General features: G+C 47.1%; 1 protein-coding gene across 1 annotated transcript in view; it reads left to right on the top strand.

Annotated features, from left to right (window-relative positions):
* Positions 1–13520, top strand: part of PAPPA (pappalysin 1) — a 254491-nt gene that overhangs the window by 117720 nt on the left and 123251 nt on the right. The window contains exon 9 of the mRNA XM_060014251.1: positions 642–733. Within this exon, the coding sequence (XP_059870234.1) occupies positions 642–733 (92 nt within the window). The remainder of the gene's footprint in view (positions 1–641; positions 734–13520) is intronic.

The following is a 13520-nucleotide window of genomic DNA, read 5'->3' as shown; positions in this document are numbered from 1 at the left end:
CTCAGGTTTGAGCCCCGGTCCAGGAAGATCCCACATACCGCGGAGCAGCTAAGCCCATGCACCACAACTACCGAGCCCATGTGCCATAACTACTGAAGCCCGCGCTCCTAGAGCCCATGCTCTGCAACAAGAGAAGCCACCACAATGAGAAGCCCACGCACCACAACGGAGAGTAGCCCCTGCTCAGTGCAACTAGAGGAATGAGGAAGCCCACATGCAGCAAAAAAGACCCAACACAGCCAAAAATAAATAAATGAAAATTTTAAATTAAGTAAATTTAAAAAATAAAATGGAAGTGAGATTTCCCAGACACGCTGGAGCAAAGTCTGTGCATCCATTTGTTCATTCATCCTCCTGTTACTCCTACCTGACTTGCTAACTTAACTAAGGAGATCTCAGCAAATGGGTTTGAAGCAGGAATTCTACTTTGTCATCAGAAACACAGTAAGGCAAACATAATAGAATCTCACAAATTCACCGTGTACGCATCTCATTTGGAAGAAACAGAAAACTCAGACAGGGAAAGGGACTTGCCCGAGGCCTCACCAGAAGGTTCCTGGCCCGGGAGAGGGACTTTTCCATGTCCAGCTGTGGGTCTGAAGCTGATCTGACACATTTCCCCCTCTATATCCATTCTGCAGAAGCCAAGGTGAAGAATGTGATGACATGAATAAGATCAATGGGGATGGCTGCTCCCTTTTCTGCCGACAGGAAGTTTCCTTCAATTGCATTGGTAAGTCCTTGTCCTTTCTCTGGGCCTGGCTGGAGAAGTGGACAGCGCAGAATGGCTAGTCAGTTACAGTAACAACAATAGTTATAACTAAATGATAATTCACTCCTTTATATTACACATATTTATTGAGTACCTCCTAGGGGGCCAGGCACTGTTGTAGGTACTAGTGAATACAGCAGTGGAAACAAACAAATGGCAGGTATCCCTGCCCTCATGGAGCTTATGATCTCATAGATGATGGTGATGATGGGCAACCCTTTTGATCAAGCTTTACCTTACATACATTATTCCTTTTCTTCATGCCAACTTCCAGGTTAATTATTAGCATAGATTTTTAAGGCTTTTATTTTTACTTTAGAGATGAGAAAAATCAAAAGCCAGAGAGATTTTAAAATATGTCCAGAGTCACACAGGTTAGGATTGAAGACAGAACCAGGACTCGAACCTGATTTTGTCCGATTCTCACACACAAGCTCAGTTCATTTTGCTATATAGTCTCTAGCCAGGATCTAGTCTCTCTGACTTGAGGAAAGAGAAATAACAGACCAGCAGACCAGCCTGTGTTTAGAAAGCAAATGTTCTTTTCCCACCTTTATGGAGTCAGATGGGAAATTTGTTTTCCTCTGCCTTCCCCGGGAGTCTGGCTGATCTTGTTGTTTTAGCCCCACTTGGGAGGCCCTGGTCAGCCCGGGGCCGGTAAACAGACGGGGGCTGGGGGGCAGGGATGGAATTTTGAGCTGGCCCAGATGAGATCATGCTTCCTTTAAGATGCAAATCGATACCTGAAGATCAAAGGTCCCCTGGCTAATCCCCTGGGCTGGAGGTGAAAACTAATCACAATTCATTTGCAAGTACAAAAGAGAGAGGTGTTCCGTCTAAGGAAGGGATGGAAACATCAGTGGGAAGATTTCCCACTGAAAGGCAATTTTCTAGGAGGACTAAAGGGGAGGAAATGTCATCGGTTTGCAGCACATTGCAGGCGAGCTTTTAGACCCTTCTTCCCCTGGTATATTGTGAGCTCTGTGCGGTTTTTACCATGTATCATTTACCTTGTATTCCATTCTCAGACACATTTATTGAGCACCTACTATCTCCTTGGCACCACGTGTGGGCTGAGCAACACAGTAGAGGTGTCCCGAAACTGTTCGTAAGAAAGGAAGATATGGAGGGAGGAAGAGCAGGACAGTTTCCGGTCAGGGCCTTGGGTTTTTAAAGGGCAGAAGATTTTTTTTTCTCTCTTCTCTGTTGATCTGAGTATGATTCATAATAAAACCTTGATATGAGCCTAGTGGTAGGGTGGAAAGAGCCTTGGACTAAATTTAAGAAAACCAGGATCTCTGGTCCCAGCTGTGCTGAGAACTTGCTGCTTGAAGCTGGCCAAGTCACTTCCCTAGACTGGACCTCAGTTTACCTCCCATAAATTGAAAGGATTGTGTTAGGTGGTCTCTAAGAGCCTTATCTGCACTTCTGTTGTATGGTTTCCAAAGTGTGTGACGATTTCTCATAATCGTGAGTTCTGCTTGGACCACCTTTACCATCATCCTCATGGCGCCCAACATCACTGTCAGATCTTGCTGGAGAGTGTCCAGCTATTTTACTGCCACCAAGATGGCATGTGACTTCAGCGCTTATGGGAAGAAGGTACGATGTGGTGAAGTTAGGATATGGTACCGTCCATGGAACAGATCTGCCAATTACAATCCTTGGGCCAGAACTGGCTTACTGCCTATATTTGTAAATAAAGTTTTCTAGAACACAGCACACCCATCTCTTATTATCTATGGCTGCTTTTTTGCTACGACCCTAGAATTGAGTGGTTGCAACAGAGACCCTGTGGGCCAAAGAGCCGTAAATATTTACTATCTGGCCCTTTACAGACAACATTGGTTGGTCCACGGATCTGGGGGTCATTGATACTATTGGTTGCTGGAGTCTAGTGCAAAGAGGAGGTGAAAGTTATGACATGGTTCACCATTTCTTAGAAAAATAACTGAATTTTATACATACAGTGGTAAGGCTTAGGAGACTGTGAGTCCAGTCCTATCTTGCTTTAGCTCTTTGGGTATTCCTTCCCCACCTACACTTTGGCCAAAATGACTGGAATAGATCATGATTTATGTGTTAACTGTGTTAACTGAAAGGCTTAAGAGGAGAGGAGTGAAGATGAGGGAGTTACCAAGAGGATGAGACTTGGAGCCTCATAGATCCACTTTATATACTGTTATTCTGTAGTACATCCTAGGTGTTCTGCTGCTGCTGTTGATATGTACTGAACACCTATCGTATGCCGAGCACATGTATAGCTCTCATTCTCCTAACGACCCTTGTAGTGCCTGCTTCTCAAAAGAGGAGGCTGAGGCATGGGGAAGTGAACTAAGGATATGCAGTGAAGTGGTAGAGCTGGGACTTCCACCCAGAGAGTCTGACTCCAGAGCTAACTGTGCTGAGCTTCCTGCAGATATTTTTTTACAGGACAGCTCTTGGTCTTGTAGGGCTTTGGCGGTGAGCAAGGAACATACTACTGTGGAGCAATTCGTGTAATGAATGAATGGAATGGAATACAGAACTGTCGGTGGTGTGGATGGTGTCCAGGGAAGGCTGTCTGTTCCCCCTGTGTATTGAGTTTGGTTGTGTTAGAGGAAGGACCTCAGCTATGCACCCCCCAGCTCACCATTTAGAATTCCATTATAGAGACGCAGAGATTCCGGACATTCCAGGAAGAAAGGAGTCTGTCCAGAGATCCCATTGCCTAGGAACTATATTCCAAGGACGAACTCCATGGCTTTGAGTCTAGAAAGGCATCTTCCTCAAAGAAGAAGAGTTGAAAAATAGACAGTGAATCTGTGGCTCCCAGAAGATCCAGGTTTAATGAGTCAGAGAAATGAGACTGGAGTGTGGGAGGCTTGGCTGGGGTGCATGTTGTTCTCATCACTGCATGTGTCAAGATGGTGATCAAGATGGTAGCCAAGAGAATAGGCTTGAATGAGACTGACTTGGGTTGATATATGGCTTAGACATGGGACCTTTGCTCAGCTTCAGTGTTCTCATCCAGAAAATGGTAACAGTCCTGGGACTTAATCGTGGAAGATATTTACCAACATTTGTGGACACTTATTATCTGAATCCCTTTCCTAGATTTAGGAAAGAACTCTCCTTGTCGTAATACTAGTGAGGCAGAGCCCCACGACAGAAGTTGGTCATGCAAGCATCTCGTCCTCCCAGTCTCCCTTGTAGCTGAATGTGGGCATGTGACCTACACTTTCCCCCTGACCCCCAATCATACACACCAACCCAAGACTGAATCAGAAGACATAGGGACCCTGCAGAAATCATTTTGATGAAGATGGTGGGAGTGGCCACAACCCATGTGTTTCCAGAGTACCAATGACAGCATCTAGTATTAGTGCTGAAATGACTTCGTGTGGCCACAGCTCTGAGATGTCTTCACCAGAGCAGTCCTGGGAGCTAATCCTGAGCTTGGAATCAGGCTTCAAAACATTCTCCAACCCTCCTAGGGAGACTTCCATAAGTATCCAATATGTCCTAGGGAGACTTCCATAAGTATCTAATATGCTGTGAATAGATTTTGCTTGTTTGCTTGTTTTGCTTAAGTTAGGCAAAGTTGGTTTCTGTTGATCGTCACTTAGAATCCCTACTGAAGATTGTTGTCATAAGATGCTACGAGGTTTAGCCCCATTCCTAGCAAGTTGCACACTAACCATTACCTCCGTGTGTGTTGAGGTGGGGGGTGAGTGTCAGCCACACCACCGTGTATGGATACCCACCAGGTGGCATGCCTTATGCCATGCACCTTTGTTTAACGTGAGCCTATGTGAGGTCTCTTATGTCCAGATGAGGGATCTGAGACCCACTAGGATGCCTGAATTGCCCAAGGTCACACGGTTCCTAGAGCTGTGATCCCATCTCCAGACGGAGAGCCTCAGCATTTTCTGCTCTGAAGCTCTGCCTCCCCGGCTGCCTCCCCAGCTGAATGATTCCCTTCCATCCTTCCTTCCATGTTTTCTTCGTCCCTTCCTTCGCTTCTTTTTTATTTTTTTGTCACCGACCATTTAGTCCGGCGAATGTTTTCCCTGGCTTTGGTAACACCAGTGTGAGGGTGGGTGACAGATTTATGGTGGCATTCTCATTCACTTCGCAGGAGCCCACACATCCGGAAGTATTCCCAAGGTGCCAGTGTGTTATTATGCAACACCCTGGGGCTTCCCTTTCCCACTTTCCCACCCCCAGAGCCCTCATCCCCAACACATAATAAGTTGCTTGTTAAAAGGAACACCACCCACAAGACCTCTTAGGCAATGAGGCTACGACCCCGGCAATGTGGAACTTATCTTGTCCTTTTCCCCCCTTTTTAAAATATAACATACACCAGGCCTGAAGTTTCAGTTAAAAAATGTGGTATCAGTGAAACGATAACTCCCCACACCCCATCCCAACAGGCTCTGGCTGGAGGCATTGTTCGCAGTGTTGGGAATTCTGTTTCTAAAGCACTGAGTCATAAACTACAGACAGGCTGCTGATAAAAGCTCAAGGAGGGAAGGTAATGGTCAAATTAGTCAGACAAAATGTGAAGCATCCCCAAAAGGGGTTATACTCAGCAATATATCTTGAGCGGGTGCTGGAAATGCGCTACCTTCGGAGATGGCGTTTAATCCATTACAGGAGATGCGACTGTGGGGGCCTTCTCATGCTGTGTTGATTTAGCACCCTGTGTCTTTCAGGAGAGCTGGGTCCAGGTCTTAGCTCAGACTTGAGAGGCTGGGTTGCAGCTTTGCATCTCACCTCGGAGCCTCAGTTTCTCCCTTTGTGAAATGAGAGTGATCGTGCTGAGGGCCCTAAGACTTCTTTCCCTGTCTGACAGCGAGGAATCCTCCATCTGTCAGGCATCCATTTAAGGGCTTTGGGGTTTCAAATCCTGCTTGATGCTGATATATAGTTAAGAAAACAAAGCAAACGGACCCCCACGTTGTCTTTCCCAGACACACACACATACTCCCTGCCTGTCTCTTTTTCCAGCTCCCTCCCCTCTCCCCTCCTCTCCCCCATTCCCTGCCATTAGCATTACTTTGTCTCTGGTCCGACACAGCATCTCCAGCCCTGTCCTAGAGCCAGGGCCAATAACTCAATTATGTGTGAGCAGATAAGGAGGAGGAGGGATCAATCCACTTCCCCACAAGTCACTGGGAGGGGCGGGGGTCACCGAGCCTTGTGGCCCCTCTGTCAGGCCGCCCTGGCCTGCTCCGAGCCAAGGCGAGAAAGGAAAACAAGAAGATGAATCGCCATGTCTTCTTGGTGGATGTTCTGATGAGACTTTAGAACAACAGTGACTGAAAAGGAAAACAGCATCTGGTAGGGGGAGGGGGAGTGGAAACGAAGGAAGAATGGGCTCTGCTGGGAGTTGCGTTTATTATTATTTTTCTTTCTAACAACATGAAATCATAATAGATGATCCACCTCTCACCTTAAAAAAAAAAATTGAAATTGAAAAAGAATAAAATAAAACTTCTCCTGGCTGCACGTAGTCCTTCAGACCTCCCTCTGTGGAAAAAATATAGTGACTTGCGCCAAAATACCTTCTTGAAATAAAGCTGCTTTTAACATGAAGACAGGTCTTTAAAAGAAGAAAAGAGAAATGTTAGTGGTAATCATGGGAGTGGTGATGAAGGTGCTGATGGTGGTGATCTGTCGGCTAGCATGGGTGACATGCTTAGTACTGGCATAATGACACATTCCGTAATGATTAAGAGCATGGATTTGGGGTGAGAAGCCAGGCCCAAACCCATTTTATCTGTGCCTCAGTTTTCTCATCAGTAAAACGGGTTAGTAATAGTTCCTGCTTCTCACAGTTGTTGTGAAGGTGAAATGAGGCTCTGTAGGTAAAGCATTTTAAAACAGTGGCAACGGGCTTCCCTGGTGGCGCAGTGGGTGAGAGTCCGCCTGCCGATGCAGGGGACACGGGTTCATGCCCCGGTCCGGGAAGATCTCACATGCCGCGGAGCGACTGGACCCATGAGCCACGGCCGCTGAGCCTGTGCGTCCGGAGCCTGTGCTCCGCAAGGGGAGAGGCCACAACAGTGAGAGGCCCGCGTACTGCAAAAAAACAAAACAAAACAAAAAACAGTGGCACCTAGTAGGTGTTATATATGTGTTTGCTAATGCTGTGATTATTATTGTTATTAATATCATTAATTTGAAAGCTATATCAATCTTCCCAGGAACCCTATGAGATAAATAATGTTATTATCCCAGGAGTGTAGAGGAACGAAAATGAGGTTCAGAGAGGTTAAATAATTTGCCTAAGGTCACACAGCTAGAAAAAGCAGAGATGGGATTCACAGTACCTAGGCAAAGTCTGCGCACTTAACCATGAAGTTATTTCACTTATCAGGCACCCAACTGTACCAACTTCTTTGCTTAGAGCCCTTTTTTCAAATGAGTCCATTTACCCTTCCAGCAACTCCATTTGGTCAGAATAAGAATGCCCGTTTTGCTGATGAGGAAACTGGGACACTGAGGTGAATTGCCCTAACTCATACAGGCAAGAGGCTCAGAGACGGAGACCTTGCATCCCGTCTGCCTACTTCTAAAGACCGTGTCCAGTACCCAGATGAACCCTCCCCAAAGCAGTAGATAGCCTCTTTTTCACTATTTCTGCTTTGTTGCCATTGACACAGCAGGAGACAAAAGTGAATGCATATATCCTTCCTGTGCCTTTTCATGAGTCATGAAGACGACAATTTTCAGTTATTATCCCCCTATGAACATTCCGCTGCCCAAAGCCCATGCCCTTGACATAGTGCCATTCCGTGTTTTGGGTTGTATTTTTGTTTTTCAGAGCTCACCCTCCATTGAATATGGCCACACTGTTTTTTAGCCTAGGAGGAGTTTGACACTTTGTCCCGTTGTCATGGCAATGTGTTGGCGACAGAGGAGCCTGAGTTCAAAGGTCTATTGGCCACTCACTGAGTCTCAGTCTTCTCTTCTGGGAAGCAGGCATAACCACAACGCAGTTATGTTTAGAGAAAGATGGAAATAGCTCCTATAGAGTGTCTAGCACAATACCTGGCAGTTAGTAGACATTTCTGCTATCTTCCCCTTCCTCACTTCCCATCTCAGTTGGGGATGCAGAGGCCTCCTGTCCATCTCCGGGAAAAATGGTCCTGAGCTACATCTTGCCGGCATGAGAAGTGGCTGAGGCCCCTTGATCTCAGTCTCCCCAGCTGTAACGTGATGGGGGTGAGCTGCATGAGCTCCCCCAGGCCCTTCCAGCCCCGACTTCCAGAATTTAAATCCCAGATCGTTATTGTTTTTAAACTGTGCATTTTAAAAGAAATGAGGGCTTGGGGAGGAGAAAGGAATTCCTTTACCCCGGAGGGTCAGAGGGGGTCACCGAGGGGACAAAGACGCAGGGAAGGGAGGTGATGGGGCGGAAGGCTGCTGTGCAGGGTGGGCCCAAAGATCTGCAGTCCTCAACCGGGAGGTCTGATGGACGCATTCAAACACCCTTGAGTCAGCACCAGTTAGGATCAAGCCTGCCATCCAGCCTCAGACCACGGCTTACCACCTCCTTTAGAAGCCCGGGAGGCCTACCCCACAGAGAGGCCATTCAGGAATGAAAAGAAACAGGATGGCCTCAGATGCCAGAAGGGAGGAATCCTCGCCCTTCGTCTGGGTTGGCCTCCTGACTCCCAGGGAGGGGTCAGGCTCAGGAGGGCCCGGAGCTTTCCTGAATTCAAGGAATCAAGACCAGACTTTGATGTGCGCATTTGAAATGCAGCCTCCAAGGCAGGTGAATCTGGGTAGCCAAGAACCAGGGCTTCTTTGTGGCATTTAAAGTGACCAGAAATCCACCTGCCCATTCAGGTGCCTTGATGTGCATCTGCATCTGTGCAGTCATGACCCAGGTAGCCCAGGAGAGGGGAGAGGCCTGGGGGGCAGGGGCCTTTCCTAGATCCTGACTCTCTGCTCTTTCTTGGGGACCGTGGTGGGTTGGAAGAGACATTCAATATTCATGAGCTGTGATCTCCACTTGAAGGGAGTGCCCTGGGGGAAATTGAAATATTAAGCAAGTGAGGGATGTAGGCCTAATTGTATCCTCCTTTTCTTTTTTGGACAGAGAAGTAATGTGCTTAAAATAAAATGATGGATGGGCAGTCAGGACCCTGTGAACCCCCACTGCTGTGGTTTGCAGGATAAAGCGGCTGTGTGCTGTAACATATGCCATCAGAACCAGCCAGAGGACGGTGCAGATCGGCTGCTGGGTCACCTCATGCCATTTAGTCACACGTTTATTGATAGCTGCTGTGTGCCAAGCACTGTGCTAGTTGCAGGGGAAAAGGCAGTGAACAAGGAAGGCCAGGGAGGCCAAGGAAGTGACACTAAGGATTATTTAAATGTAATTGTTGGAAATGCCACTGAGTGGAAATACATGTGGGGTTTGTAAGTGAGGGACCTCCTCACGTCGAAGGGCTAGGAGAGGCCTCCTTGGAGACAAGACATTCAAGCTGAGACTTGAAGGTTGAATAGGAAGTGGACAAATTAGGGTGCTGGAGTGAGGATTGCAAGAAGTTCAGACTGTTAAATCCTTGAGGCAGGAAAGAGCTTTTGAGGGGGTCAGAGAAAGTCATCATGGCTGGATGGTAGTGAGGGAGGGGAGAGAAGAGGCTGGAGGCTGCGGGCTGTACTCCTCCGGTCCCTGAGGACCCCAGGGAGGCTGCTGCTTCCGGCATGAAAGGAGGAGAAGGCACGTCCTCTGTGTGCCGTCTGTACTTGCAGCCACGCCCCTGTACTGGGCACAGGAGGCAAACGCATGCTTGCCTAGATCAGGGGTCAGAAAACTACTGCCCGTGGCCAAACCCCTGGTGCTGCCTATTTGGGTAGATCGGGTTTGACTGAACCACAACTGTGCCCCTTGGTTTAGATATTTGCTACTAAAGAGACAGAGTTGGGTAGTTCCTAGAGACCCTGTATGGTCCACAAAGCCAAAATATTTACTATCTGGCCTCGTACAGAAAAGGTTGCTGACCAACTGCTGGCATAGATGGATGAGTCTGTAGGTGGGTGAAAGAATAGCCAATTAGGGAGGTCAAGGCAGATGAGAGACAGAGAGGTGAGAATATCACCTCAGCCATCTCGCCGCTCAGCCTGTAGCAGCAAAGCTGTAATTATATTCACTCCCCACATTTTTTGTGTACACGTCAGTTTCCCTCACCCTTGAAAGAAGTCATCCTGCCTATCCCTGTGTTCCCAGCATCCAGCTAGAGCCAGGCATTGTCTGATGCACTGAATCAAATGATACTTCAAAGCAGAAAAGAGTGGCTAGAGGAGCCCAGGCAGCTTACTGCCTAAAGCTTCAGACGGTGGCCTCGATCCTCCCTGGGCTGTAGAAAGGGGCACGTTCATGTTTATTAAGAACCCGCTACGTTGTCTCATTTCAAACCCACAGCATCCCTGACAACCAGGCATTCTCATCACCGCTTTCCAGATGACACAGCAGAGTCCCCAGTGTTTAAGTGACTTTTGAGAAAGTGACCTCCATTCAGTAAATGTTTATTGAGCTGGAAAACCAACACAAGAGGACACAAACTTTCGCAAGTGTCACATCCCATGCCAGCAGTGTGCCACACACAGGGCTCTCCTCTCTCCTCTTTCAATCTTCTCGGGGCTGCTGGAAGGCAGGGATTATTACTCCCATTTTACACAAAAAGAAACTGAGGCTCAGGGAGATGAAATGACTTCTTTAAAGCGGGTGATTATTAAGTGGCAGAGCTGGGATCTGAACCAAGAACTGCCCAACTTCAAAACTAGAGGAGCCAGTGCCCTCCTCCAAAATACCAGAGCTTCTGAACCAGTAGAAGTGATGACATATGGATATGTGTTTCCAGTCCTATTCCATCTCTTCATCTCAAACAGTAGTCATAACAGTAGAAATTGCTCGTTATGAATTTAATGCTTTGCCTCTGTTAACTCCTTTGACTAATTGTGTTGATCCTATAGATAAGGAAAAAGCAGAGAGATGTTAAGTAATTAACCAAGGCTCCCAGTAAGGGATTCCAGCCCTGGAAGTCTGGCTCTTAAACCCTCAGGTTGTAAGATGGGAATAAAGACACAGACCTACTAGAGCATGGACTTGAGGATATGGGGAGGGGAAGGGTAAGCTGGGACAAAGTGAGAGAGTGGCATGGACATATATACACTACCAAACGTAAGGTAGATAGCTAGTGGGAAGCAGCCGCATAGCACAGGGAGATCAGCTCGGTGCTTTGTGACCACCTAGAGGGGTGGGATAGGGAGGGTGGGAGGGAGGGAGACGCAAGAGAGAAGAGATATGGGAACATATGTGTATGTATAACTGATTCACTTTGTTATAAAGCAGAAACTAATACACCATTGTAAAGCAATTATACTCCAATAAAGATGTTAAAAAATAATAATAAATAAATAAATTACACACACGCGCACACACACACACACAAAACCCTCAGGTTGAACCACTAATTTATGCTACCTCTTCATCATTAAGATTATCTAATAAAAATATGTACTCTCAAGAGCTGAAGAGCCTACCAGCAAACAGATAACGAGAAGGGGAAACAATGCAAGGTGCAAAAGGAATTTCCCATGACAAAAGGGTCGGGGTCTCTTTAAGAAACGCGTCTGAAGTGTTTGTTTACAGATCATTAACTCCTCAACGGAGGAAGAACTAAAAGCGATTTTTTTCTTGGCTGCTCCTGATTAAGTACCAAGGAGAAATTAAGATAAAGAAAATCTGAAATTATAATAATTTTAAGGGACTGGATTTTTAATTTGCCGGGAAGAAAGATAAAATATTCCACACCCAGTGTCTGCAGCTCCCCTTACAAACTCTAGGGTTGGCTCCTCTGGCCTCAAGGCAACAGCCTCAGGGGTCCTGGAAAGACAGCTGGAAGCAAATGTGATCCACCTCACACTAGTGTTTGTCTCTGTTAAGCTCCTGCTGCATACAAAGCTCTGTACTAGGCAGGATGCAGATGGGAGTGACAATTGGCCTAAGAAGAAGTCCTTCATTGGAGGACTCCAGAGGGCAGTGGTCCTTAAAGATGTGCAGGGATCGGTGTGAGGGGGCCCCAGAAGGAGTGGGAAAACCCCTGGTTGGGGGTGGTGAGTCTGTGAAAGCTTCCTGGACAGCTGGGCTCAGTAAGATCAGGTGCAGGGTCTCTGCTGATAAAAATAAAGGTCCAGAATGAGGGTTCTTCTGCAGTACTGTGAGTAGACCAGTTGACCTGACGCAGCGGCACAGGGGACTGCTTCTAGCTCCAGGCTTGGTCCCCAAGCGTCTTTTGCCAGCTGTGGAGTGGGAGCTATGTTCCTTACTTTATAGGGTAGCTGTGATATAGTCTTTCATACATTTATGAATTTATTCATCCCATATTGGTTGAGCACCTCTTATGTGTCAGGTTCACGCTAAGGCACTGAGGATGCCAGATCTGCTGGGCTTGGGACAGATCCTGTTCTTCAGAAAGTGATCAGTATATCAGTTTGAGTAGCTCAGTACGGTGGTTCCGTGCCCAGGCTCTGGAGCTTGGTTCAAATCCCAGCTGTGCCACGAAAAGGGGTGTGGGCCACTTTAGTTTCCTCATCTATAAAACTGCAGTATTACCATATTGATATGCTACAGAGCTAGAAAGCACCCTAGGAGTGTTTGCCATTAATGCTCTTCGAGCTTTATTTTACTTTCCTGCAAAGCAGAGACAGCTGGAATGGTCAGTCACTCCTTCTCTATCTCACAATACCACCCATGGTCCTAACTCTGACAAGGTCCACACGTTTTAGAACATTAGCAGAAGCGGCAGGCGGTACCAGTGGCTTGGGTGAACTCTGTGATAACCCCCAAATCGAGCTGCTTTTCAAAACCAAGTCCCAGTTTCTGCTGGCTTCCTTTCTGGGCGGGAGCCTAATTAACTAGTAGCTGGAAAGAACTGCAGGTAGGCCGCCCCCCAGGCAGAGAATTCAAAGGGAAGTGGAGAACTGTGTAAATAACACTGCTTTAAGGGGCATTTAAGCCAATGGTCTTTGTTAAGGAAATTGATGGCTTTGTAAGTACTGCCTCTGAAGGGAGTACTTGAGTTGATGGTCCCTCATCTCCCCTCATAAATTCCCTAATGGACTGTGGGCCCAGAGGCAGGGCCTGAGCCTGTTCGATCCCTTGCCAACAAAAACTCAGATTCCCCTTGAAAAAGAAAATTTAAAGGTTTAACCAAAACATGAGTTACTGAGCCCGTGCACTTTAACTGGCACAAGGTAGCCGAGACAGATTGTTTCCTTTAGGGAAGGGAGACTCCTGATTCTTCACAGAATTTCTTTTCATGCTAGATGCCCGTGCTAGGCATTTTCTATACCGCTTCTCATTTTCATCCCCCAAACGTCTGGGAAGAGTCATTATTTCACCAATTGCCAAAGAAGAAACTGGGACTCAGATGAAGTGCGCTGCTCATCAACACCCAGCTAATTAGTGAAGAGCAGGGATGTGCCCGCAGCTCCATCAGACCCCTGAGCCCCCAAGTACCACAAAATCGCAGGGCATCTCAGAGAGAATCAGATCAGCTTGTCTCATTAGCTCCTCCTCAGCCTCCACATCCACACAAGAGACATGAACTGGGCAGCAGGGGTGGACGGGAGGGTATGGATTTTGGAATCACAGTAGTCAGGGTTTGATTCCTGAAACCTTAGGTAATGCCTTACCCTCGTTACACATCAATTTCCTTGTCTGTTAAATGAGGATAATAATAGC

Source organism: Delphinus delphis, chromosome 6 (genome assembly GCF_949987515.2).
Source record: "Delphinus delphis chromosome 6, mDelDel1.2, whole genome shotgun sequence".
In the NCBI taxonomy this organism is placed as follows: domain Eukaryota; kingdom Metazoa; phylum Chordata; class Mammalia; order Artiodactyla; family Delphinidae; genus Delphinus; species Delphinus delphis.
The sequence above is the reverse complement of the archived record's forward strand: the minus strand, read 5'-3'. Positions and strand labels throughout refer to the sequence as shown.